This window comes from Austrofundulus limnaeus, unplaced genomic scaffold (assembly GCF_001266775.1).
Source record: "Austrofundulus limnaeus strain Quisiro unplaced genomic scaffold, Austrofundulus_limnaeus-1.0 Scaffold1, whole genome shotgun sequence".
NCBI lineage: Eukaryota > Metazoa > Chordata > Actinopteri > Cyprinodontiformes > Rivulidae > Austrofundulus > Austrofundulus limnaeus.
Window position 1 is genome coordinate 3247084 of NW_013952403.1, and position 27592 is coordinate 3274675.

General features: G+C 37.7%; 1 protein-coding gene across 6 annotated transcripts in view; it reads left to right on the top strand.

Moving 5' to 3' along the window:
• The window catches only part of LOC106515388 (disks large homolog 3), a 73084-nt gene that overhangs the window by 17560 nt on the left and 27932 nt on the right, over positions 1-27592 (top strand). For 2 of the 6 annotated variants that reach the window (XM_014005207.1, XM_014005219.1), the window contains exon 1: positions 2600-3763. The exons of the other annotated variants lie outside the window; for them this stretch is intronic. In XM_014005207.1, the coding sequence (XP_013860661.1) occupies positions 3398-3763 (366 nt within the window). In that variant the 5' untranslated portion in view covers positions 2600-3397. Of the gene's footprint in view, positions 1-2599; positions 3764-27592 lie in introns of those variants that run through there. 6 annotated transcript variants of the gene reach the window in all.

Sequence of the window (27592 nt, forward strand, 5' to 3'; positions counted from 1 at the left end):
GTGTGTGTGTGTGTGTGTGTGTGTGTGTGTGTGTGTGTGTGTGTGTGTAACAGAATGTCCAGGTGGGTTTATGTAACAGGGGTTGTGCAGGCTGATGCTGAGCTGATAGTGTTGGGAGAGCTGCAAGGTGGGGATGCAGAAAAGCATCTCTATTTAAATGCAGAATGATTTTCTCATGTGTATATATTTGAATTTGTCAGCAGGTTTTCATAGACTTTTTATTCCAGTCATCTTCATGTGAAAACGTTATCCAGTCCTAGCAGTTACTCATGCGTTTGTTTAACACTTAGGCTTGTTTTTGCTCATTTATATAATGCTATCAATTAAAAATGGTTAAAACATACCCAGCAGGCATATTGTATGTGACATTATTTTCCATGAAACCTAAAGATTTTTCCTTCAGAACTGGAAGTACAGTGATATATTACTGCGTCATCTCTATAATTAAATCTTTTGCAAACTTTGAGCAGTTAACTGTTTATTTTAGTAGTGCGTTGAAACTGTTCTTGCAGCTGTTTATGTAAGGACACATTTAAAAAAATATTTTCAAAATAATAATGTAAAACCTTCCTCTTACAGTTTTTTTATTTGAGTTACAAAGGCTGCATTTTTTGTCTTTAACAGATTATAAACTGATTATATTTTTCATACTTTTATCTACAAAATTTTGCCAATATACACAAATTATTCATACCACCACTGGTTTTATATGCATCTATTCAGTAGAGAAGATGTTTTTTTTTTCTGACTGTCTCTTCTACCTCTTCTCTTCTACCTCTATTATGCTGATCAATACGGTATTTATGTTGATTGTGTTTCTTTTTGTATTGTGTACACCGTGACTGGACTACTTGGTAAATTGGACGTAAACTCTAAGAGCAACACAGTGAAGTTTGGAGGGATGGCGGCAGCATGTGCTCGGTCATGTGTGCTTGGATCAATATGCTTACATCAGTCTTTCAAACCGCTGCTTCAAAGCTCCGCCTTGCCTCTCTCATTGACTTCGGAAGGGTTTGTGCCTGTATCCTGAGGCATTCAGTCTTTTCTGGGTTCCTTTTCTTTTCTTTTTTTCTTCGATAAGATTGCTAGATTTCCTCCTCCTTTTCCTCTTTGCTTGGAAAATCTCTGTAGGTTAGAGTGAAAGAATATCATGAAAATCAAGCGAGTTACTGTTGCATGTAATTAAGTGTGGCTGAGCCTGCTGTGTGAACCTCCTGGTAGGGTTGCAACACAATGCAGTGTGCCCTCATCCTAAGATCCTGCTCAGTTTGAAAAAAAGAAAAAAATGTTGCTCTGATCATGTTAATGTAAGTCAAATTAAAAAGCACTGATTTTTAATTGTTTTAATCTGAGCGTGGCAAAGATGCCTTGCAGTGATGTAACTGCAGGTGATGTCTAAACATGCTCTCTGTCCTACAAAGACACACCCTGCTTCGTTCCCCCATCAAATTTCATTAATAATGCATACACACAGGGCTTTAATGGCAACAAAGTAACAGTCTTCATCACCTCTCTATAAAGATGAACCTGGGCGTCAGGATGGTTTATACCTAGTTATGATCAGTCCACAAATTTAGAGGCATGCAGAATGGCTCTGAGGCAGTCCTGAAAATATAACTGCCACAGATACATGAAAGCCGTATAGGCCCCCCTTCTCTCCTTTTCCCTTCACACATTCTCACTCTCAATCTCTTTCTCCACCCACTCGAAAGCCCAAGCGTGTAATCTTATTGGGTTGGTACACATGTGTTGATGTCATCATTGTGAACATGAAATAATTCCCCTATGGTTTCTTAAACGAGGTTTCAGAGGGGCAGTTTTCTCCCACTGTGATTGTTTTGACCGAGCTCTGCACACGAGCAGTGAAATAATTCAACAGGGGCGCTGCTTTGGCAGCAGTTGAAAAGGAAGAGCGACAAAGAACGATGCAAATCACAGCGTGATTAAAAGACATCCTCTGCTGTGAAAGTCAGGTCTAGTGACAGTCATGAGGAAAAGGGTTTTAATCTGATGTTCACACATCGACTGTGAGATTATTTACAGATGTGTGCTGTGACAGAGAGCTCTGAGTTGGCATTTCATTGTAAAAAAAAAAGCTGTTAATTCAGTGGCTAGAATAAAGATAACCAATAAAGTGGTAAGTCATCAGTTAGTGGGACTGTGTTTATTGTAACTTAGATTTTGGCCACACTGGTTATAAAGAAAAACAAATATTAAACTCAAATTTGGAAGATTAGAATCCATGTTTTGTCATTGGCAGATTTAAATGAAGGCTGTTGAAAATGTTTTTAAAAAGTAAGCACGTTGAATGTTTTATGTGGCTCAATTTGTAAAGAAGTGCCTTCTCACCCGAGGCAGGCAGCGGTGAGGCGTTTGTGTCACTGGCCCTTTAAGAGCAGCTAGTGAAGCGCTCAGTCGCGTTGGTGCTGCTGCTGATAGCGGCGCTGCGAGTTGATTGGCTGTGGCTGTCAGGGCTGAGCTGCTAGAGGGATGCTGCTACGTATCCTTCTCCCCCCATCCCCTCCTCTCTCGCTACCTCCCTCTCTCTCTCATCACCTCCCTCTTGCTTGCTCACATCCCTCTGAATAATCCACATCTAGGGCAAGCTGGCTGAGAGGCGATCCAGTGCTCAGCTCCTCTCTGCAGGCTGAGAAAAGAAACAGAGAGCGAAAGGCAACGATTTTCAACGCAGGAGGAAAAACGTGACGTTTTTTGACGGAACAGGAAGAAATCTAGAATCAAGAGAGGAAGATTTTCATCTGCGGATATCATTTATTTATACATATTGTTTATATATCTATATATATATATATTTGTACACACGCATATAGATATTTATATATATATATATACATTTATCCTTGTACATATCTGTATTTGTGCTTGTCTGTTTATATTAATATTTTTATATGTAGTTGTGTGTGTAAATATATATGATATATAAACAAAAGAATCTATATATATATATCTATGAATTTATATGCGTATCACTGTGAACCAAGAGAAGCAAGAAGAAATTTCTATCATCAGGGCTGGTCTCTGATTGCGTGGTGACATACAATATTTTAAATATTTCCTTTGATCTTCTACGTCAAGAGGACAAAGACTACGTGCCCATTTTGTATTTTTTGTTTTCCTGTTGCTGCTTCCCATTTCTCTCAAATTCTTTTTCCCGACATCCAAGAGGATTAACGCGAAGAGTCGCAGGATCGGACGAAAGAAAAAAACAAAACAAAACAAAAAAAAAACGGGAGAATCTGTAGAAATTCCTGTGATTAGTGCTTTTTCCATCTGCGTTAGCGCGCTGTGAGCCGATCACAGCGTGCTGTGTGAGATCTGAGGAGGCAGCAGCGACAGAGTGCCACGCCGCTCATCTCAGCATCAGCCCACAGCCAGCATGCACAAACACCACCACTGCTGCAAGTGCCCAGAATGTTATGAGGTGACCCGTATGGCAGCTCTGCGTAGGATGGATGCCCCAGCATATGGAGGAGAATGGCAGGCCGAGCCCTATGGATACCCACCTGGGTATGGGGGAGGCCAGACCTTACCCCCTCCAGCCTCAGGAGGGGGTGGAAGCATGGGAGGAGGAGGGGGCACTTTAGGGAGAAGCAAGGGCAAGAATATGTCTGGTGGGGGCCCTGGAGGCCCCAACCCAAAGGGTCAATCCAAAGGTGGCCCCAAAGTCAATGGAAACAACTCCAGTGGACAAGGAGGATGGTGGCCTGAGTGCACCTGTACCAACCGAGAGTGGTACGACCAGGTAACTCTTCTTACTCACTGTTTTAGTCAGCTCAGGCATGTGGGGCCTGATGGGGGGTGGGGCCTGGGAGCAGATGAGCTTTTTGTCATAGTCATTGATCAAGTATCAGCTGTGTCTGTTAATAGATCCGAGTTCATATTTAGCATTCAGCTCCAGCCCTCCGTTTCCTATGTGTTGACTGTGGTCCCTCTGTTGGAACAGGACTAATCTGGTTTTATTGCACACACATGGAGATGATGTTTGGGATGGGTGCAGATGACTAATGTTTATAGATTTAACACACCTAGTGTGTGTCGTCAAAGGTTTACGCTGATGCAGTTACTGTAGGCCCCAAAATGTAGCTTTTTTTTTTTCAATTTTTTTGAGGCAGCACTGTGATGCAGTTTTTTTCTAAACTCAAACCAGCAAGTGTTACAAAGCTGGCTTTAAAATTTAAATATAAGAAATGTATTTGTCCTTGAAAAAGAGAGACAAATTCTCTACTGGTTTTAATAGGCAGCTTTTTGAGTAAAAAAGTCACTGTACAATGAGCGTGTTGTGTAATATAAACAACCTGTTTCTTAATGCTGCCTGTCTTACATGTCGCACAGAAAGAAGAAAACTCCTCTTTTTCATATGCATAATTTTTTTTTCTGGTATTGCCGTTTATTTACATGTGTTTATAAATTACAGTTGAGTAAAGGTCAGGACAGCATCAGAAGAACAGTCTTTAATTAAGCAAGGTGCACGCATGTAAGCATGAGAGTGATCCAGGGTGGGGGAAGGGCAGCTTGGGGAGCCTGAGATTCAAGGAATGGTTGCATGAGTATGTGTCTGAGCAGCTTTGTGTTTCTTACAAGTGAATGTTTCTTCGCCTCCGTTTATGTCTGATCATGTTTTTTTAGAAGGGAAAATGAGAATTAAGAAGGTGGGAAGAAAAAAGAGTGGGAGAAATCCTCCGAAAAGGATCCTTCATATAAGCTGCAGCCTAGCTGATATTAGCAGATTACATCTGCCAACGAACGGTTTCAGCTTAATGAAGTCTAAAAGAAATTAAATTTGTCCTTTTTTTATTTCATGTTGCGTTGCAGCTGCATCCAGACCAATCAAGCGTATTTCACGTTTCACACATTTGAAAGCTTGCAGCAGATGTGATTATGTAAGCAGTTATTGCTTACATGGAGATTTTAGTCTCTGTCACTTCTACAGCCTGTTTAATCCCACCACTCATATGCAGACAATTTATTCACTATTTAATTTGCCTTGTAAAAAAAAAACCTGTATCTGCTTAATATAATGCAATTTTCATTATTCAGTTTCAAAAGCTGCATTACTGTTGTAGAAGCTTTCCGAAAAAACTTGACAATCTTTTATTTGCTCTCTGTATCATGTAGGTTCACCCTAAAAAATCTCTGTAGCGAAAACATTAAATACATGTGTCATTTGTGTATTAAGTAAAGATGTATTTTCGGTTTAATAGTTGAGTTAAAAGATTTGTAATTACATATGAGATGTCAGGAATAGGTTCAGTGGGGTAAAAATGCAAAGGTTGACAAGAAGAGAAATAAACTAATAAAGGCAGGCAGCGGCCAAGAGGGGGTGGAGGTTATGTAAGAAGAGGCAGTTGGTGGTGCTGTCAGAAAGAGAAGCTAGAGAGACACTGACACTAAGAGAAAGCATCTGTCTGTCCGTCTTTTTAAACAGCTATGTGAATGGCCAATATTTGCCCTCTTTTAATGTGATCAGGCTAAAGCGTGGCCTCCACAATCATCCCCCACCCCTTCATCCATCCTCAGTCATCGTTGCTCATCCTTGTTGGCCAATGTGAATCCCACCCTTCCCCCACAACCTAACCACAGCCAGAGAGCAGGACAGTGATCACACACGCCCAATCAGCCATTATCTTTAAGCTTTTATAACAAGCCGGGTTTTTGGATGTTAACATGATGAAACGCAGTAAGCTTTGCACAGTCATTCAGAGAGATCTGAGCTAGCCGTTTATAGCTGCATCATTGACATTATAAAATGGCTCTGTGTCCACCAACATTTCCATGTTCATGCGAGGAAATCATTAGACACCCCTAATACATAATGAAACCACGTTAGTTTCTATTCTCTGTCATCTATTTACAAAGTGATTATACTGCTTTTGTCACGAGCTTGCTAGGTTAATTATGGCTGATTTCAGCTGGGATTATTCAAACATTCTTTTAAAACAAGGGCTTTTGAATTTAAATCTGAGAAAAGCAGAGACCTCAGTCTACTGGGATCATCCGACAGAAAGCTCCCTCTTCCCCCGGCAGGCTCCAATCTGTCTTTGTCTGTTCTCCAACTCTGTGGCTATGATTAGCTTTAAATATTAATTGGATTTTATTTTATTTATTAGCAACAAGATTCTGTCCAAAATGCTCTTCCAGAGCTATTGTTGATTGCAAGCCTCTGTAGTAGTGGAGTCTTAAATGAATGCACAGACACAGTGGGCGTTTCTTGCTTAACACTCCCATAGGTGATTACACTATAAAAGCCTTCAGGCCTTGATCAGAAATATGCTTGTCAGTGCGTGTGTTCTACAGTAACATTGATTTACTGCTGTCATTGGTTTATTAATTTGTGTGCTCCATCTAAAACCAGGGATATTGTCATCCGTTCAAATATTACCAATGAATTTGTCTTAGAATCAAAGAGCAATCATTATACCCAAATTGTCTCTTTAGGTGTGAATACCAATTAGAGGGCTGTTTTAAATTCAAATTTCTGCCAACCTATACATCAATTATTGTGTGGTGCATAATAAAATCATGGTTGTTTTTCAAGTGCTAGGGAAAATTAATGCTCCCGTTTCTGTTTGCTTCTATACAAGTCAGAAAGTCAGTAGATTTTATATTTGGGAATGGGGTGGCACCGATTTCCTTAATTTTGGAAGATCAGAGATAAACCGATACTTAGATAAGATTGGTAGAAAAGATCAGCTTCTCATCTAACCTCTACAACGGTCTAAAAATCAGCCACTGTCCGCCTTTTCTCTGCTGTGAACATGACCTAATGTCCAGTTGAAACACTTTGAATTGTTTCAGGGGTATTTTCATTGTTTTTCAATAAAATACAATTAGAACATCAAAGTTATGTTGTGACATAACACCTGACACTGTATTTAAAAAAATCGGTATGGGCCAAAATCAGAATAGTCAGGTCTGACTTTATAAAGATCGTTGTTTGGCCAGAAAACTGTAATCGGTGCACTCCTACTTGGGAAAGTTTTAACAACAATAAGTAAATTAAGACACCATCTACACAGCTTTCTGTAGAAATGCAAAGTTATTTTATTGTTCCAGCCCTGCATCCACATGGGAACAGCGTTCTTGGAGCTCCTGAATGTTTTTTTAAGTGAGCTGATGAAAATGCCTTTTACTGCCGTTGTTGCTTTCTTTTTAAAACTTTTAAAAATGATGTCATAGTTCCACCTCTAGCATGACCTATACCACCAAAAATGATAGATTACATTCTTGTGTTGTAGATAGGACTGACCAATAAATCAGTAACGGTATATATTGCAAAAAACATGTGATCAGTTTCAACAGCTCAAGAGGAAATTGAGGCTAAAAGAAGAAAGGTTACGTCACCAGTTTGGCAGTATTAATCAACGTTTTTTTCTCCAGGTTCTTATTTCAAATAGGCAAAACAAAACACTAATCAATAATTATCTATATCAACTGATATGAAATGCTTATATCCTGATACATGTTTCAGCCATATTACCTAGCCCTAGTTGTAGATGCTAGTCGTTCAATTATAGCAACACCATTGTATCCTGTAACCTCAAAACAGACAAGGGTGATGAACAACAACAATGTCTTGAATAGACTGAATTTACCAGTTGCAGAATTATTATTAGACCAATAAAAATGCAAATTTTTAAGGTCTATTGAAAAACATATTTGAAATGGACTTTATGGAGCAGATAGATAGGCCTGTGTCAGATCACTACCTGTGCTATTCACAGGTTAGAACTTCCAGTCCAGTTGGAAAAAATGTTCAAATGTTGTGTTTATCTTTAGTCATGAGCTACTTTGACCCTTTATTATATGACTAAAACCTGTGTTCAGTTTCTACAAATTATTTTTCATCATCTAAGTTTAATACGGTCACATCCTTGAGCCACAACAAAGCTTTTACATTCAAACAGTCAACTTGTTGTTTGACCAGCAAAACCCTTAGATATTAACCTGGTCCGTTTCATCGTCTGAACTAGGAGATTTTGAGTTCACATTGGGCTTATCAAATGTGAGAGAAAAAGGCTCACACATTGGGACATTTTGAAGACTTTGGCTGCTTTCTTGTTTAGCTTATAAAACATTTTGACAGGACAGACAGCTGGATTGTAATTATATAAAAAATAAATCAGAAATGTTATTTTATTACAGTTTTGTAGAAGATATTTCTTACATATAGAAATGTTGCAAGTGAACAAGTGAGTTACACATAAACTGCATAATTCATTTAGTTTAAAATTTGGCACAGTAATGTTTACACAATAATTATGCACACAGAATTTCATCTGGAGTCAAAATTTACCTTTTTTTTCGTTAAACGCTCATTAATAATTTTCATTTACTGAGTGAGAGCTCTATTTGTTTAGCAATAAAATCCATCCTCATTGATGAAGTTTCTTTTTAAATTGAGTGCACAGAAAGGAAAAACTCATCAAGAAGTGAAAAAAAAAAACATTTTTTTAAACTGTAAAAGTGATGTTTTATCTAATTATTTTTTCTGAATTTTCTCATCTGTTAAGGATAACTGCAGTGGAAACTGAGTTACAGGTGGAGTAAAGCCAGGTTGGATTTTTAGGATGAGCCAATGAAAAATATAGATGTTTCCAACTTTTAAAGAAAAAAATGTTATTGTTTGGTCATATGTCTCTTTTTCAGCTGTTATTCAGTGGACACATAGTTTAGTACCACAGTTTTTTCCATTTCCTTCATTGAATGGATTTATTAATACTGTCCAGTTTTTGGGGCATTAGGTAGATAGTAGGTATTTAGATGAAGTTTATTTTCTGTAAGGCTATTTCAGTCTTGCACAATTTAGGATTTTAATGTTCCCTTGAAGTGGGCAATCGTGTGTTAACTAACTAACTAAATAAATAAATAAGCTATAAAAACAATGTCCCTCAGGAGCATGCTCCTGATTGGACATCTTCACTATGTAGACTAAGAATTTACCTCTCCTCGTTCTGCATCACTCGACTAAAATTTGAGACATTGTATTGACTGCAAAGCTAGTACACAACCCTGAGTCAGCAGAATTTTTTATTGTTTGTATTGCGTTGATTGTTCTCTGAAAATTAAAACTCCAAGTGCAAGGTACATCCCAAACACAGACATCACACATCAAACTGACACAATTTGGCATTTTAATTTCATTTTCTAAGGTTTTGCCATAGACATGCTGTATACCATCTACTGTATTAGCACAATAGCTTGAAGTAATCTTCTTTACTGCCTTATCAATTTATGATATTGTCAGGACAGATATTTTTGTAGCTTTTTCTATACAACACTGCTTCACTTCATTGACATTTTATGAACATCTGTTTATACACAGATTTCTTAATGTCTCAGTCGAGTCCAGGATTGAGCTCTTAATGGACCAATGTAACAACTTGATTTTTCTTTATCTATTCTGCCAGATTTACTGATGTGTTTGAGCTCATTGGGCCTCATGCAAGAACATGTTCGTATTCTTATCCTAAATTTCTCTTACTTTTGTTCGTACGAAGGGTTCGTACGAACATGTCATGTCAGATTCAACAAACTCTTCTATCTTCAGGAAAAGTGTGTAAATGAGCTGCGTAAATTACACCTGTTCTATCCAGCTGCTCGTGCACGTGAGTGGAGATTAGCATAATTACCACCCCAAAAACACCATATAAGGCTGTGTTTCCTACCTCAGATACAAGTGTTCATTCAGGAAAAATGACAGCGAAAACTAAAAAAATAAAAACTTTACAAGTTCAGAGATTGAAGTCCGTCTGTCAGAGATCCAGAAAAGAAAATCTGTCATTTTTAGCAGGTCAGCTGTGGAATAAAAAGAGCTGCTAAAACTATAAACAACTGTGTTAATTCATTTTCATTTATTCAGAAGACACAGCGCTGCGCACGGTCCCCCCCCCCCCAGATGCGGGTTTGAAATAAGCATTTTAAAATGTTTTCAAAATATGTCTGGCACTTTGGAGAAAATCCAGGACTTGATCATATATCCCCTCTGGCCTGGGAACGTCTCGGAGTCCCCCAGGACGAGCTGGAAGGTGTCGCTGGGCAGAGTGCGGGGTCTCTTTGCTACTGTCACCGAGACCTGATCCCAGATAAGCGGCGGAAAATAGACGAACGGACAATTTATATTGTTAGTCTAAATTATTACATTTAAAATTATAACTCTAATTCAAGCAGAATAGCCTATTGTCAACATAATTATGGAGTGTAATTTATTTTCAACTCAAAATCTTCAAACTAATGAAATATAAAGTTATTAGTGAAGAAAACCCATCTGGATAACAGCAGACTGACTGCTCGTAAAATATACGACAGGTCTGGACCAATCGTGAATTTTGTTAGTATCTGAAAAAAATCTTAGAATACGAAAACATTGGTGAATGCCACAAATTCTCCTAAATCACTCGTACGCACAACTTAAGAACAAATCTGTGCGTACGAACGGTTCTTGCATGAGGCCCATTGTTCTTTTGTGTGGACCAGTCTTAAATAAGCTTCAGCTGTTGGACAAAGCTACGCATTTGGCTCTGGACTCTTTTGCAATAAAGAGGAGTTCAATAACAGCAAGGTACGCATTCCAGTGGCTGCAAGACAAGCCAAAATCAACCTCCACCACTGTGACAGTATGAGGTGTTAATGTAAATATGCTGCTTGGATTTATTAAAGGGGACATATGCAAAATCTACTGTTTAACTCTTAAATACATTTTTTTGTGTACTTGGAGTCTCTAGGAGTGCAGAAAAGTTTAATTGAGTCTCTCCTGATGCTGCGTAGATATCTGTAAATTCTGTTTGGGTTATTTTTCAGTTCTTTCAGTTTTCTCAATTCACTTTTACGAATTTTAAACTGTAACATCAGGGTATTTGCTGCGGAGCTGGTAAAAAGATCATGGATTTCTGGCTTACCAACTGTCCAAATCTGCATATCTGCAGGTTTGTCGTCTTTATTCTCCTCTCCCTCGGGGTCAGTCTCTGGTTTGAACATGTAAGGCTAGATGAAAAAGTATTTTGTTGTTACATCTTTTAATCAATTTGTAAAGTTTCTGTATCACTAGACAATCATATATCTGTTATCAAACAAAAGATGGCAGAACAGGGTGGAGTAGGCAATGATCATTGGAAGTGAGACATGGAGTTTAAACAACTAATAATGGAGGCTGTATTAGAGTCTGAACTGTAATTTGGAGGTATGTGGAATTTCTCACAGGTTTGCACCATTTTACTTCTATCTAAATTTACTAAGATTGCTTGTCTTTGGGCATTCGGCAGCTGTTCTGAATGTTATCCATATTTAAAATAATTTCTGCTTTGAAGGAGAATCAACTTCCAATTGACTTTTACACATTACTCCAGCAGTTTAGTTTATTTTGGTAATCATCAGGAGTTGCAAAAGATCTGATTTTTCTGACTATTTGCTGCTGTTTCAGTCAGTTCTTGTTTGAGCTCTTAAACTCCAAACATCAGCAACCAATAGTGACAAAGAGGTATGCTAAATGCCTCCACCAGAGAACATACTGTAACCCTGGTGCAGAATCTATGCTGATCTGTAAGGGAATTGAAAAGAACACATTTGCTAAAAAGAAACAGAATCAAATAAGTCTAGACTTTTTGACAGGAAAATATATTGTAATACAAGGGATGGATTTTAATAAAACTCTCAGAAAGGAATTATTGTATGCACATCTACAGTTCATAAGCTTTGGAACCAAACCATTTCAAGATGGCCGCCACAGCTAAAGATTTTGTCAGGAGAACAAAAATGGCTATAACTCTGTTATGTATGCAGATATTGAACTCAAATTTAGTGTGGCAGTAGCTGAGTGTCATTTCTAGCAATACTCGAAGCATGCAAGGTGGATATACATTCCTTCACAAAATGATGTTTATTTGTTAATACCATATAGAAGGGCTATTCAACTAATCTGGCACAGTTACTGAAAATCAACATCTCAGGGGCCGCATATCAAGCAGTTACTGTCATTACATAAATTTAATTTGAGATTGCTTTGCATCATTCTAAATTTATTCTGAATTCGGTTATCAAAATATACAAGTTTGTGGTTGGAAAAAACAACTAGAATGCTTCCTGAAGTCTGAATTACAACTTAGTCTTCTTCAAAATCTAACTCTGATTTCCTGGGCAGTGTTATATTATTAATAATGAAATATTTCTGAGAAGGATATAGACTTGTTGGCTAAATCAATATGCATAAAATTATGTGTATAGTGAATGACAAGGGAATATCTTCCTTGTAGGTGTTTGTATTTTACTATCTACGTATTGGCTAGTATTTATGGAGATTTGTAAAATAAAAATATCCATGTTTTATCAAGAAAATTTATTTTTAAAGTCGTGCTATAAACTTTATGGGTCAGATGCTAAGAATTAATATTGAACAGTGAAAACTTAGTGATAAAGAGAATATGGAATTATAGGTGAGGCCCTATAGAGCGAGGGAGATAAGGTACTCCTTAAATATTTCCGTTCACATTAACAAAATGTTGCTTTTTCTACCATGAGAGGAAGTGGGGGGCAATGCTTCAGAGAAAAGGCCAGTCAGACGTTGACATCAATGTGATAAAGACACAAGCTGGCCATCATTATGGCAGCTGAAGAGCTTGATACATAACAGGGCGCAGCTATAGCTGTGACCCAGAGCCTGAACTGTGTTAAATCCAGCCTCCTACATTTAACTTAAAAGCCTTCACTCAGTCGCTTTGTTATTCTTTGCCTTTGTGCTGCATTCACAAACTGCATCTGCTCATTTTATTTCAGCGTGGAGGTTGATGCCTGATATTATGAATTTAGGGGAATTTGTTACCTCTCTAGCAACACTCTCATTAAAGGCTTCACTAATTGCTACAAGTCAATTTCAGCTATGTGATTTATAGTTTGCAAAGGTTTTTAGACAGTGTTACAGGTGTAATAGCCCGAGGCTGCGAACAGTGTGTGTGGAGGTGTGTGTGTCCTGCTGGAAGCCGAGGCTGCCTGTCCCTGTGATCCATATGGTCATTGTCAGAGGCCTGGCCAGGGTTCTGCCCCATATCATCTCGCCTGTTTCCCTCGCCACCTCTCGCTGCCAGCCAGGAGAGCAGTGGAGAGACAAAAACAAGAATGGAGGGAGGGAAAAGCTGTTTGTTTGCTTGCTTGTTTTGTTTTATTTAGTGGTTTTTGCTGATCGCAGTAGAGACTGGCCTAGAAACATGACAGTGTTGTGTGGGGCAGGCTGGACTGCTGAATCAGTGATGGAAGCATTCAATTTCCTGTTAGGCTGAGAAGAGAGGGGTTTTATTTGTTTAATTTTATTATTAAAACATAAGGTGACAATGTAAATGCTATAACTCTACTACAGTTAATAAAAAAGACACATTGTGATAGACTTTGTCTAAAAATATTTTAAAAAATATATCTTCCTGCTTTGCAATGTGCACCAGATCCATCACCCACATGTTGCCATGGAATATGTGTCCATGCAATCAATATTGGTGAAGAGCTAGTTCCCTAAGCCTTCTGACTCCTCTTCGTTTTTGTGGGGGTGCTTTCAACAGGGCTTTTATTCAACCGTCACATCAGCTGTTATTTTGGTAACTCTTTACAGTACGGTATATTAATCCCAAACAGTCAGTATTAAAAAAACAACTATGTTAACAACTGAATAAAATAACCAAGGAGAAAAAAAAAGCTCTGTAGCATAGTAGAACATACTGATACAGTTACTGAGCAGTGTTTTCTGGTCAGTGAAAGCCAAGCTTTGTATTAACGCCAGCCAGGCTTTTATTTATATCAGAGTGAACCTTTGTTCTGTTTTAGAAATCCACATCAATCACATGGTGCATAAAAAACTGAACAAACTAATTAAAAGGCTCTGTGTTGGGGTCTGCCACGGATCCCCTAGAGCTGACAGCAGAAAGATTGTGCACAAGCTGCTCTACATATTAGACAAGATCAGCAGAATAGACTGATGAACCAACAGAGATTCTTCTTTTCCTTCGCCGCAGTAAGATCTGGTGCAGGAGGTCAGTCCTGCCTAAAGCAAGAACCAGACACTGGCTTTCTGAGCCAGGACGATGTATGATCTTCCTGCCTTTATCTGTTCTGATTTTTTCCTTTTTAAATGTAGCTGTATAATATTTCACTAGAATATCTTTGAGTATTTTTCTTCTTTCAATTTTACCTCAGATTCCTTGTTGTTTTACACACAGCTTTAATATCTCTAAAATGTTCACGTGATACCTGTTTTTCTTTGCTATTTTTAAATTACTTTTAAGGTTCTGCCAATGACACCCATAACTTCCTGCTCAAATGTTTCACATTAAGAGCTTTTCTGTACCTCAAAAGGCATAATCCCTTTCACTCTAAATAGACTTTTAATTTACAACATCTGCAGGAAACATTTAGTTAATTTTGGTGTGATTCAGTATTGTTTATTAAAATGTAAAATATGAAAAACTAAATGAAACTGGTTGGAAAATAAGAAGAGATTTTGCTAAATAAAAAGATCAGAGGAATTTTTGTTGTGTATAGATGGGGTTGGGATTTTTGTGCCTTCGTGTCATTAATAAAGACACAACTATCAATGATCACTGGTTCCCTTTTTAGGAACCAAACTCCATCACTTTCCATTGATTAAAAGTCATTTTCATTTAGCAAAAACGCAAATTACCTAATTTATTTTTAAAGCCTTAAATTAGTCTTTGACTCATCCTGTTTTACCCTCATAATCCACAATATAAATTACAAAATTAAACTCTTATTTTGTGCTGTTTTAATTCAGTTTTATATGGAGCTCATTGAGGCATAGTAAAAAATAAAGTTTGAGGTGATAGAAATCCATTCCCTCAGTTTAGTTAATCTGCCACTGTTCACACAGATTTGCTTACAATATCACCATTTAAACATATAAATTGTTGGACAAATTCTTACATCCAAGTTCACAAACCTCTAAACAAGCCATTAAACCACTAGAAACTGCAGAAAACAACTAAATTTTAATCAAACCAAGCCGTAATCTAAATCAAGAAAACATTTATTAATCAATAAAGTAGCTGAAAGGTAAAGGAATGATGTTGAATGAGAAATAAGTGTTTGATGTGATTTAGGTGAAAACACAAGCAATTCTGAAGATTATCACAGCCCCATTTTGTCATTTGAAGACAGTCCTTAAAGTGCTTATGACATGCTTATACTTCAAATACAAAAAGTCAAAGAAAGCATCTTTATACTTAAGAAAATGGCATAATACACATGGTTTTACCCATTTTGTCACATAACTGGCCTATTTTCTTTTGAATTTGGTTCAGCCAAAGTGAAACAGGAAGTGACATCAAAGGGGAACTCATTAATAAAATAAACTCGCTGGTCTCTGTTTATTAAAACAAAATTATTTAAACTTTAACCCTTCTTCATCTCTCTTTGAAAGTGACTAAAAATTCTCTACACTCTGTTTTGTTAGCTCTTGTAGCAATGCTCTGTTTACATACAGACATTCCCCTTTGACTTCACTTCCTCTTTCTTCACATGCAAATATCTAAACAACCGTCCATCTCAGCAACATGTAATTTGTTTTGCAATTATGTTATCTTCCAAAAAATGCATTCATGTTTATTAAAAAAATTTGATGTCACAGGCACTTTAAATCCTTGTCTCACTTCCAGTGGTGCAATTTTGTCCATTTCCTCATTCAAACTGAAAAACAAAACTAAGTGCAACACCAGCTGCATGCAGACAGCAATGTTACTGCAAATCTGAGCACAAGTTTTCCTAAATTGAGGGAAATCTTAAATTTTATTTCTGCTTATGACCCCTGGATGGCTCCGTCTGGTAGTAGCAGAGTGTTTGAAACCTGTTAAATAGAAAAGTAACTGAGATGGACACAGTGAGCAATATTTCTCATGTAAACTCTCACTTGAAACAGAAGATTGTTTTGTTGTGTTTTCCATTTTCTAAAAGTGTGTGTGAAGTGTGTGTATGCATTTCCTACCATGTGTAGCTGCTCTGAGTACCATCTCTGTCTAATGCATTATCCAAGCAACCCTTTGGCAATTTGGTCTGGCCTCTCATTTCTGTGTGTGTGTGTGTGTGTGTGTGTGTGTGTGTGTGTGTGTGTGTGTGTGTGTGTGNGTCACTGAGGTGAGGTAAGCTGAGGTTGTAAGTGACTGGATCTGTGTGTGTGTGTGTGTGTGTGTGTGTGTGTGTGTGTGTGTGTGTGTGTCTGTTCTTCATTTCTATCATTCTTGTTTTGTTCTGCCTTTTGCCTCGTTCCGTCTTTCTTTTTTCCAACATTGAGCAAATCAAAGGTTTGATTTTGTTTTGAGGTGTAAAGCTGCATTTGGAAAGGAGGCAAAAGCACCGAACAGCTTTCAGCCTAACAAATAAAAAAAGAATAACATTTTGAATGTGAACTTGAACACAATTTTGCAGCATTTTGAAGTGATTCACATGATAGAATACGTTGTTTTCGCATCAGAGTCTCTCATTCCGAAGTTAACATTTTATTCACAGTTTAGGTTAATAATGGCAAATGGTGAATGGCTTATATAGTGCTTTCTCAACTCCCCACAGACTCCAAAGCTCTTCACACTTAAATCATTCACCCTTTTATTCACACAGTGATAGTGGTGTGCTACAGTGTAGCCACAGCTGCCCTGGTGCACACTGACGGGGCGGGGCTGCCATCCACCGGCGCCACTGGGCCCTCTGACCGCCACAAGCAGGCAAGGCAGGGGAAGTGTCTTGCCCAAGGACACAACAATTGAGACAAATGGAATGGGGGATCCAACTGGCAATCCACTGGTTACAGGACTCCCCTAACCACTCCACCACAACTGTCCCATAATAATTATCTTTCTTAACATATTTTCCATTTAAAAACACATTATAATGTCAACAGAAAGCATAATATTTCTAATGTTTAATATTTTGAATCATGTGTTCAAAGCATTCTACATTAGGAAATAGCAACATTGTTTATAATGTTTGCCAAAAAATATAAAAAATAGTTAATTTATATTTTTATTCATTTTAAAACACCTATAACAGTAGTTATATTTTATTTTTTATTAAGCTAATCCTTTATTTTTATGTGATTCTAGCTAGTTAACAATGTTTTCAGCTTAGTTTCAGTTCATACAGACATATTTTAAATGAGCAGCCATTTTGAGCTCCCATCAGTTGAATAATCTGCTTGTCATGTGATCTCTGTGTGTTGAGACTGCGTATAATTGGCTCACATGGACTTCCTGTTTCCCCCCACTGAGCTGACAGCTAACATAATCCAGACCAAAGCCTGTTGTATGTACACCGAGCCACAAATGATCTTGACACACGTTCCCCCCCGCCCTCATTCATTATCATTCATTTCTATTAGTGAAAATTGATCCCATCTGCCCGCTAAGTTTAGAAAAAAACAGAAACCGGCGTCTCCGGTTTCTGAGACAGAAAGAGAACCAAGATCATGCTCTCACTATGTTGTGAAACTAAACAACACAAGCAGTCCCAGTTTAATATTGCACATTTTATTACGCTGTTGGCGAAACAGGTCTACTCTGGAACTGTTTTCACAGATTTTATTACTTGTTTTCCTCCGTGTCTGCATTTTTGTTTGTATTTCTTCACAATGTAACACAACGGCAGAAATGCTACCTCATTATTATGGGGGTCAGCCGGGGGTCAGTAACAGGGAGTTTTATTAAGAGCAATTTTTAGGAGCGTCGATTGAAATACAGTCAAATGTACTGATGTAAAACAGACGATAATTGTCAAAATATCTATGAGAATTTTATTTGTTGGTTCTTGACAAGTTTTACTGAAGATATTCGCTATACAGACAAGAAGGAACCATAATTATTTGTTCAAATTTGCTAATAGGACAAACATTTTTTTGTTCACGTTTTAATTGCTTGTTTTGTATGAATTTTAATATAAAATCCTCTAGTTGTTGAACTTTGAAAACAGACATAAATGTATGTTTCCTAATGTAAGATGAAAGTTTCACCCCTATAATTACTCAGTTCCTAGATAATGTAAGTGAATTATGTGCCTGGAAAATACAAAATACCCCCCTTTAAAATATTTTACAATAATTAGAAATCTAACTTTTTGGGGTATATATTTGTTTTATCTACTACATGACTAGAAAACTTTCAAGGCTCAAGTTAGATACAACAGAATAAATCATGTCAGAGCAATCTGTACTGTACTTTAAACATGTTACAGATCACAACAGTTCAAGGATGTTCAAGGAGACACTATTTTTCAAGTCATTTGCATGTTTTTAGACCAGGCTTTGCTGCTAAATGAGGATACAGTTTTAATTTATAGACTTTAGTATTTTCACTGGTAGGTAAGACATTTTAAACAAGTTTATTAATTCCAGGTGCCATGGCCCATTTTTCATGTTACATGTAATACAAGATGTGTTTGGCTTTATTTATTCAAGTGTGCCCACTTTTGGAAAATGTTTGCCAGTGGAAAAGCAAAGTTCTCACCATACTTTTACAGTAAACAAAATAGACTTGATTCTTGACAGAGATTATTTAGGCAATCAAACTTTGGAGAAGTTATACTAGACTGATTTCTGTTATAATGAACAGCTGTTTAAAAGGTCTGCTTGCCATCTCTTTAGCCTCGAGCTTAAGTCACGCAAGTTCAGACGTGCGAGAAGAGAACAAAGCAGTCAGCTGTGTTGTTTTGTGTCTTAAGCAGCAGTCAGAAAGAAATCTGAACACATTATTGTGAAATTATGTCTGTTTCAGAATGCAGGGAAGAATTTTCCTCTCTCATTGACACATTTACAGCTGCAGAATGCACTCGGCTCTTTCGCACATTAACATCTGAGGCATAACGAGGTCACATGGCCAAGTGTTGACTGGACGCCTTCAGTGTCATTTGCTGCTGCTTTGGTTGAAAAACAAAAGCAAGGTTTATTGTTTTCCTGTGATAATGAAGGCTTGTCTTTGAAAAATATAAAAAAAAGAATGCATTTCTTTTTAATAAGAGTAAACGTAGAGCGAAGAATGTGTTGTAGATACAGCAACTCTGAAAGCACACACATAGACACACAATTCGGAGAATAAATGTATTAAAACATCCGAAAAATTGGAAGCATTTACAGAAAATATTTCATCATCTCACGCTGCATGGAGACTATTCAGAGTTCTGAGTGGTAGAACTGTGACAGACGGATCAGATCTGTGGCTTGTATCTGCTGAGGTTCTGCTAATTATCTGTTTAAATATCATAACTTCTTTGATTTATAGGTCATAAACTTCATATTGTGAATAAACAGTCTAACTTAAGCATTAAATTGTGTCTGCAATTATACTGTAGCTCTCATTCATTACTTCTCCACTTCTTTAATCCCTCTTTTACCCTCATGACTCTTTAAGTAGAACAAGTGACTTGAATTTAACCCGTAATTTATTTACATCTTCCATCATTCATTCTGCACTTCTGCAGCATTAAATTCAGCTGATATTTGATGAAAAACAGCAATCTGTCTGGCGTCCGTCTGGGCAATATGTTTTATTTGATGAGGAGTGAATATTTCATGGAACACAAAAATGACTAAAATTCATACAGCAAACAATTTTAATTACACCGAGCATCTTTCTTTGGATGATCGCGCAATGTTTTTTGATACGTTAAACCACACATTTTGTTATTCTGTTTATTAAAATGCACAGTGTACACAGTCCGGTATAAATTTAGAACACATAAAGACATCATACTGATATGCCATATGCCATAGAAATCCTCAGTCTGTATGTCCAGAATGTCGAGGAAAGCAGCAGCGCCGAAGCCTCGCCGAATATGCGCCTGCGAGTGCCTTTTATGTTGCGTCGATTTGGCCTGCCATGATGTAAGAGAGGACAAAATGCATGAGAGAGATTTGTACAGAGACAGAAACAGGAAGTTGGAAAATAAGAAAAACCCAGAGATGAATAAACGAGAGGTTGGGTGAAAAGCAAAGGAAGAACCAGTAAAAAGAGGAAGGGAAATGGAGAAAGAGGAGGGAGGAAAGGATAGCAGAGAAGAGGCTGTGCTCAGAAACAACCCTGTGTGTTGCCATGGTGCAGGCTCAGTCAGAACTGCACAGTCGCTCTGCTGCTCAGCTAGCTAATTACCACCGACTGCACTTCTGATACGAAGGCGACCAAAAGCTCTCTGGTTTTCCAAGAGCTTTTTTTTCTTTGATCTGCACATTGACACAGCCTTATATGAGTCAAAGAAAAAAAAGTTTTATCACAAATGTGCATGAAATAATTTAGGAGCTTGCTCTCACTGAACAGGTTCTGCACATCACCATCAGCTGGCTTTTAAAACCAAATATGGGCCATTGTGGATTAATATTCACCATTAACATTTCCAATTATGTAATCCGCCATATCCAAGGCATGCATGTGTTTGCTGGAACATCTCAGCAGGCAGGAATGAGTGAGGAGAGGAGAGGGACAGTCTGTATGGAAAAACTATTTCAAAACCAAGTTCTTGTACAAAATTCACAAATTTATCACTTGTTTTACAGAAAATCACGTATGTTTAAGAAATCCTGAATGTCATTTGAAGGTTGACTTTTTTTACTGCTATTAAAAATCATTTAAATTGTATGTTTTAAAATCATTACAAACTGGAAAAGGAATGGTTCATATAAATCAGTGAAAGCTTCCAAATAACAGGACATTTTTGCCCATGATGAGTGTTTGTAAACTTGATTGCTGCTTTATTAACCAGTTTGCTACCTTTAGTGTTACCATACCACTTTTATTTATTTGACACTTTTAATAATACTCTGTCAAACTCAATGGGTTAATTGGGTTATATGTGACCCATCACATCGAAATGAGGATTAAAGGGCTTGACACACGGGAGGCGACGTCGCTCGCTCTCCATWCATTWYCTATGGAGCCTGTGCGGTGAGGCGACAATCGTTTGCCCTCCTCCAGCTAAGCGACCGGCGAAAATAGTGCATGTGAAATTTCGCACTCATACACGTAAGGGCTCGACACACGGGCAGCGACAAACTACAGTGATTAACGGCTGTCATCGCAGCCAAGGTGAAACCCGACAGACGGGACACGATAGCGATCGCAGCGTTGCGAGTCACGCTCTCAGGTCGCTTGTCTTCACAAAATTTGATTGGTTCTTGACTCTGAAGGCGGGTGTGCATTACGGATGTGTAAACTAAACAATTCTTGCGATGCTAATGATATTGAAAAACAAACACACATCAAGATACAATTTTATGAGGAAAAACTTACTATAAACTTCACCCTGGTGCCAATAAATTCCCACAAAGCCTTTTAGTAATCACTTGGTGAAAGTGTTAGCTAACTGCAGTGTGTAGCATACTCTCTTCTCATTGGTCAGTCAATGAAACCCTCGCTGATTGGTTGTACGCTAAGCGACAGCGACAAAAGTTGAACATTTTTCAACTTTCATATGTCGCGTCGCAAGCTCCCGTGTGCACGTCTACGTGTACGAGCGCGAAATTTCACATGCACTATTTTCGCCGGTCGCTTAGCTGGAAGAGAGCAAGCGATTGTCGCCTCACCGCACAGGCTCCATAGGAAATGAATGGAGAGCRAGCGACGTCGCCTCCCGTGTGTCGAGTCCTGTAGACGTGCACACGCGAGCTTGCGACGCGACATATGAAAGTTGAAAAATGTTGAACTTTTGTCGCTGTCGCTTAGCGTACAACCAATCAGCGAGGGTTTCATTGACTGACCAATGAGAAGAGAGTATGCTACACACTGCAGTTAGCTAACACTTTCACCAAGTGATTACTAAAAAGCTTTGTGGGAATTTATTGGCACCAGGGTGAAGTTTATGGTAAGTTTTTCCTCATAAAATTGTATCTTAATTTGTGTTTGTTTTTCAATATCATTAGCATCGCAAGATTTGTTTAGTTTACACGTCCATAATGCACACCCGCTGTCCGAGTCAAGAACCAATCAAATTTTGTGAAGACAAGCGACCTGAGAGCGCGATTCGCAACGCTGCGATCGCTATCGCATCCCGTGTGTCGGGTTTCACCCTGGCTGCGATGACAGCCGCTAATCACTGTAGTTTGTCGCTGCCCGTGTGTCGAGCCCTTAAGTCAAATTTGTTCAAAGTGGCCTAACTACATTTTCAGATTCCTGCTTTAAAAGCTACATTTTGATACCTGGATCATCCTGATAAGTGGATCCAGAGATATGACTTAATTTGTCTTGTTGGTCACAATAATACATTACTGTTTGGTCTGAATCCTAATTTTATGTAAATTTATTGAGTAATTTTTATGTTAATATAAAGAGGAAACCTCAAATAGTATTTGTATAAGATTTCCCAGTTGGAAAGAAACAAAAACATTGCTAGCTCACATGGAAAAATTCCAATTTTAAAGTAAATTTTCCTCAAAATCATGTATTTTTGTTGCTACTGCTCAAAAAATGCTTCAAAAATGTTTTTTAGGATTATATTTCAGACCATTCAAATGATAGATTGATAAGGCATTAATTCATTATATTTTGACAAAATGCAATTTTTGCACACGTTTAAATCAAAACCCTGTATGTGCCTATTTTTCCACATTCCTTGGACTTAATCCTCATTTCGATCTGATGGATCACATATAGCTAGCTGATGCATAGCATTTTATCACAGGAACTACTGTTAGTGTTTTTGGTATTAAAGGATTGAGTATTTTCAGATCAGTGTGTCATCTCTCCAGTCCAGGAAAAACACTGCTCTGATCTTGAATGAGTTTCATCCTTTAGGGGACTTTGTGTTTTACCCTCCACAGTCGGGACGGCTCATTTGGCAAACACCAAAGTGCTACAATCTTTTTAAAACAATGCCTTGTTTTTTTTTCCTTCTTTTTTTTCCTTCTGTTGTTTGGCGCCTAATACATAAGCATATGGATAAATGTGCTCATGTATTCATAACTATCAGAGGGGAAACTAGAAGCACAGCTCATGTTTTTGTTACATCGCCCGTTGTCCTACTTACTGTAATTTTTCATCACTTTCAACACCAACACTTATTGTGAGCCAAAACTCAGGCCAGGCTAGTGAATGGAGCTCTGTGAGCCCGTGGGTGTTCCCGAGTGGAGCTTATAGAGGAGCACAAAACCTTAACCAAGACGTTTAGATTACTGCTGCAGAAGGTAGAAGAAGGTGGATGGGATGTGAGGTTTCTATTGACATAGAGGTCAAAGTTACCTTGGTGATTGGTAGTATAATGTCAATAAAGTGGACCTCCAAGGGATCATAAATATCTCTCAGTACTGCAGTGGTTCGATGATTTTGATTTGTAAATGAGTAAAATTACAATATGTTTTATTTTTTATGACTGGTTTGCAGAGAAGCTCTGGTAAGAAATGTTTAACCAGCGCCTTCAAAAAGCAGTTTGTGCAGTTGATTCAAAGCCTAAACAATTAGATTTAACACTGACATGAGCAGTTTCAGCTTACTAACTATTCAGTCAATAGCTCTGATTAAATTTGCATACTTTGCTTTTTTTGTCCTCAAACTTTGTTTTTTTGTAGAGAATAAACAAAATGTTTGCTACCTTTTGAGAAAACCAACTTGGCAGATGTGCCAGTTATTTTTAGGCATACATCCCAGTTAATTATTAGCCAAAATCATTACATTAAAACATTAAGGTTAGTTTTTGAATTAAGGAGGACATATGAAAAATCCAGTTTTGTACCTGATAAATGCATTTTATTGTGAACTTGGAGTCTCTAGGAAGCAGAATATTTGAATTTAGTCTCTCCCGGTGATGTGTAGATATGTTTATATTCTGGGGTCGTATTTTCTAACCCGTTGATTTTTCTCCATTTTTAGTGGTGTTTTCTGAACTATTACTTCACAGTATTTGCAATGGAACTGCCAAAAAATGTTGGGACTTACCAACTACAAAGCATTGCTGTTCCACTTTATATAGACCCCAACTGAGTGATTTAAATGTGAAAAAGGATTTAAAAGCATGATATGTCTCCTTTAAAGATCACTTAGGAATAGGAACATATTTGTACCAGCATTTATAAAACTGAAATCTCAATAAAATCAAGTTTTCTTTTGTATCTGGACTGTGTTATTTTGTATACTGATTCTATATCATTATATTTTGCAGTATTGACGTGCATTACTGCAAAGGACTGCTTGGACATACAGAATACTTTGTATGATAAACTATTTGACTAATCAAATGAACTCTCACTGTCCAAGATGCCAACACTCATTTTAGATGTTAGTGGCTGAGATGCTAAAGCACACACAGAGTGTTGTGAGCGCCATAATGACAGAAAAGTGAGGAAAATGTGGGTGTTATGTAAATTAAATTGGTATTGCAGCCCTAAACAGCATTCCTCAGAATTTTGGAACTCAGATAGATTTAGAGTCTCATCAGTAGCCAACCTCCACCACCCTATCAGCAACACTATCAGGATCTTTATAGACATCATAAAGTAAATGCATTTATAATCCAAAAGCACAGAATGATTAAAGCACAGCAGAAGAGTAATACATTCTGTAATGGTAACTGACGGTGGTGGAAACATCAAAATGGCAGCACTCAGTTGTGTGTGGTTCCAAATGATTCAAAACACCAGAGAGAAGCGAGTTCAGCAGCTCTGTCAGCTTAGCAACAAAAGCCAGGAATTATTCCAGAGTGTTGAGCTAACAAGCTGCAGTGACCTCTGATGGAGAGGAGTAAGTGAGGGTGGGAATATGTGAAGCATACTGATGACACACATGACCGGCTTCATCACAGCCACACGCGTTATAACTAACTGGCTGTGTGACCACAAGATCAGAAACTGATGGACAATTAGCAGGAGTAAAATTTATCTGTGGAAACGTCTGTCGTGATTCTGAACAAAGTAGATTTTAGATTAGATTAAAACTTCATTTGAAATTGCAAGTAAAACAACGGAAATAAAGTAAAAACTAGCAATGATATCTAAATCTAATCTAAATGAAAAAAGAAGCAAATATACTGATTTGCAAAGTCCAAGCTTAATGAGGAATACAAGCAGCTTTTATGGTTTATGTGATGTCATTATTACATCACATTAACAAGATAAATGTATAACAATCAAAACTGACTGAAATGTGGTTTAGTCATAAAAATTATGATTGCAAAAAACAAAAACACAAAGTTTGCTGCTTTCATGAGGAGGAGCACCAATAATTCTGTCACCTTACTGTTAGCAGCATTTGAAAAGAATGACTCAAGCAGAGAAACAGCACTGAAACCCCACGTTTCAAATGCATGTGAAATGCTTCATAGCAAATAATTATGCTTCATTGGAATGAATATTTTTCAAGAATTAGTTAATAATCTGCAAAAATGTTGACTGATTTCTAAACATTGCATCCATCTTCTGATTTCAGCTTTTAAGATAGATATTAAACTTTTTTCCTATATAATTATGAATTCTATTTGGGTTTTTAGACAGTTAAAAACTTGGAATTAAATCAATTTGCGTGAAATGTTTGCTCATCTTTTAATGACACACAATATGAGAAAATTTGCACTATAGTTAAGTCTTTAAAATCCTCTTACCAATAAAGAGCATCATCAAACCCACTCAAGACAACTGCTGCGTTTCATTGTCAAGGATTCTTACATGTAGTCCTGATAACAAACAGCTAATTGTTAGCAGATTTGTGAAACATTTTATAAAAAAGAAACTTTCTTATCTTTTATTTACCGAAGATAATTACTGTCAAGTTCTGTTGCAAATTGTTATCTACAAGCTATCAACAGCTGTTCATCCTGTTATGATCTGTCAAAATGCCCACTTGTTGCCACACTACATGTTAGAAACACACACAAAAAAAAGGCCCAGTCAGCTTCAGACATGACTTGTTGTCAGTAGACTTGTAGGAGGCCTTTTTGAGCAACACTATTATGAATATTCGTTACACTAAGTAGTTTTCCCTCTGTGGCTGCTCTTGGTGAAGGTCAAACTAGCCGGCTCCCATTTGGATCTGCTCAGCGTGACAGAGAGGTAAGCCAGAGCAAGCTTTTGTAATATTACATAAAGATGAGGAGGGAGCGCTGCTGACAGCTGTGACGGGCTATTAATTATAGTTTCATGGATGTGCGCCGTGCGCCGTGTGTGTTGGGAGGTGCAGATGTAGTCAAAATGCTCAATCAAAGCCATCAAATCTGAAAACTTTAAACTTTAATGGGGCTGTTTTATGGGTGAACTAATTAATTTTCTCGTTTAAATAAGTGCTGGTGTTGTAGACGGGGGGAAAGAAACTATTGACTTTTAACACTGTGGGATTTTTCGTCATTAAATCTCATTATGCCTGCTTTTTCTCTGACATTGAGTTTTGACTTTGTGCACCAGTGAAACATCTCGTGCTGTCATGTGTTCATCATTCTCAAATCTATCCATCTGTCACTTCTGTGCTCACCTCCTCTTCCTCCTTCCCTCCGGCACAGCAGGGGTTCGGCGTGAATGAGATGTTGGGTGCATGGTAATTGAGTAGTTATTGATTGGACTGCAGCGTGGCCCATGAGAGGCCAATGGGAGCTAGAAGATCGGAGCAGCAGCACTGACTGCATCTCCTGGATAACATACATGCAGTGCTGCTAGAGTCGTTTTGATTTTATCCAACACGTGCATGTTATGGCTAAGAATAATTTCCTCATGCACTGACGATCATTTGATGGACTCGGCCTATGATCCGGGCGAGGTTGTCTGTCATATTTTACTGCGATGTCACCACTGGAGGCTCAGCTCTCATCTTGTTGTGGGAAAAAAAAAGAGCTGAAATGAAAATATTTCCTAAGAAGGAAAGGGTTGTTGCCCTGTCAGCATGCCATTGCCTGTGAACATCCTGAACTCCCATTTTTTTCTCTCTCTTACTGACTTTGAGAAGAAAGTCAGAGTTTAGGCTTCTTAAAATAATCGGCAAAGTTTGGACCTTTTCTAGTGATTCTTTTTTTTGGTTCAATGGTTTACCGTTTGGACTCCAGTGTAAATTAACCAAGTGTTACCTTTTTTAATCAACTCTTTCCCTATGGTTAGGGTTAGTCAATATGTATCTCATACATAATCACTTAAAGATAATAAAGTAATATATAGTTTGTAGAAAACTATTATTATTTTGCATTATATTTGATATGGACATACGTATGTAAAAAAATCATTCTCTCTGTGCTGTCCTTCTAAGTCGTCCTTCATGTTCTTCCATTCCTTTTTTCAGAAAACATGAAAGCATGATTCTTGTCTGTATTTCAAATGAGGATTTGCACCACCGACATATATTAAAATATTAGACCAAATGTCTCAATCATCTCTCATTGTTGGGAACTGAAGTCAGCAGTACACAGTTTATGAAAGCTGCCATGCTGTATTTTTGTAGCCAGATGTAGAGCTTTAAATCCAGCCTGCTCTCCCACACACAGTGATGCGTCACATTTCCTTTCTTTTAAGCATAAAATAACAAACTACACTTAAACAAATTAAAAGCAAAAGTTTGAACATACAGCAGCAAGGTCAGGACTACCTGAATCAACAAGAGTCTGCCCTTAAATAAACGTATTTTTCTTTAATAAGGGCAAAATCATATATATA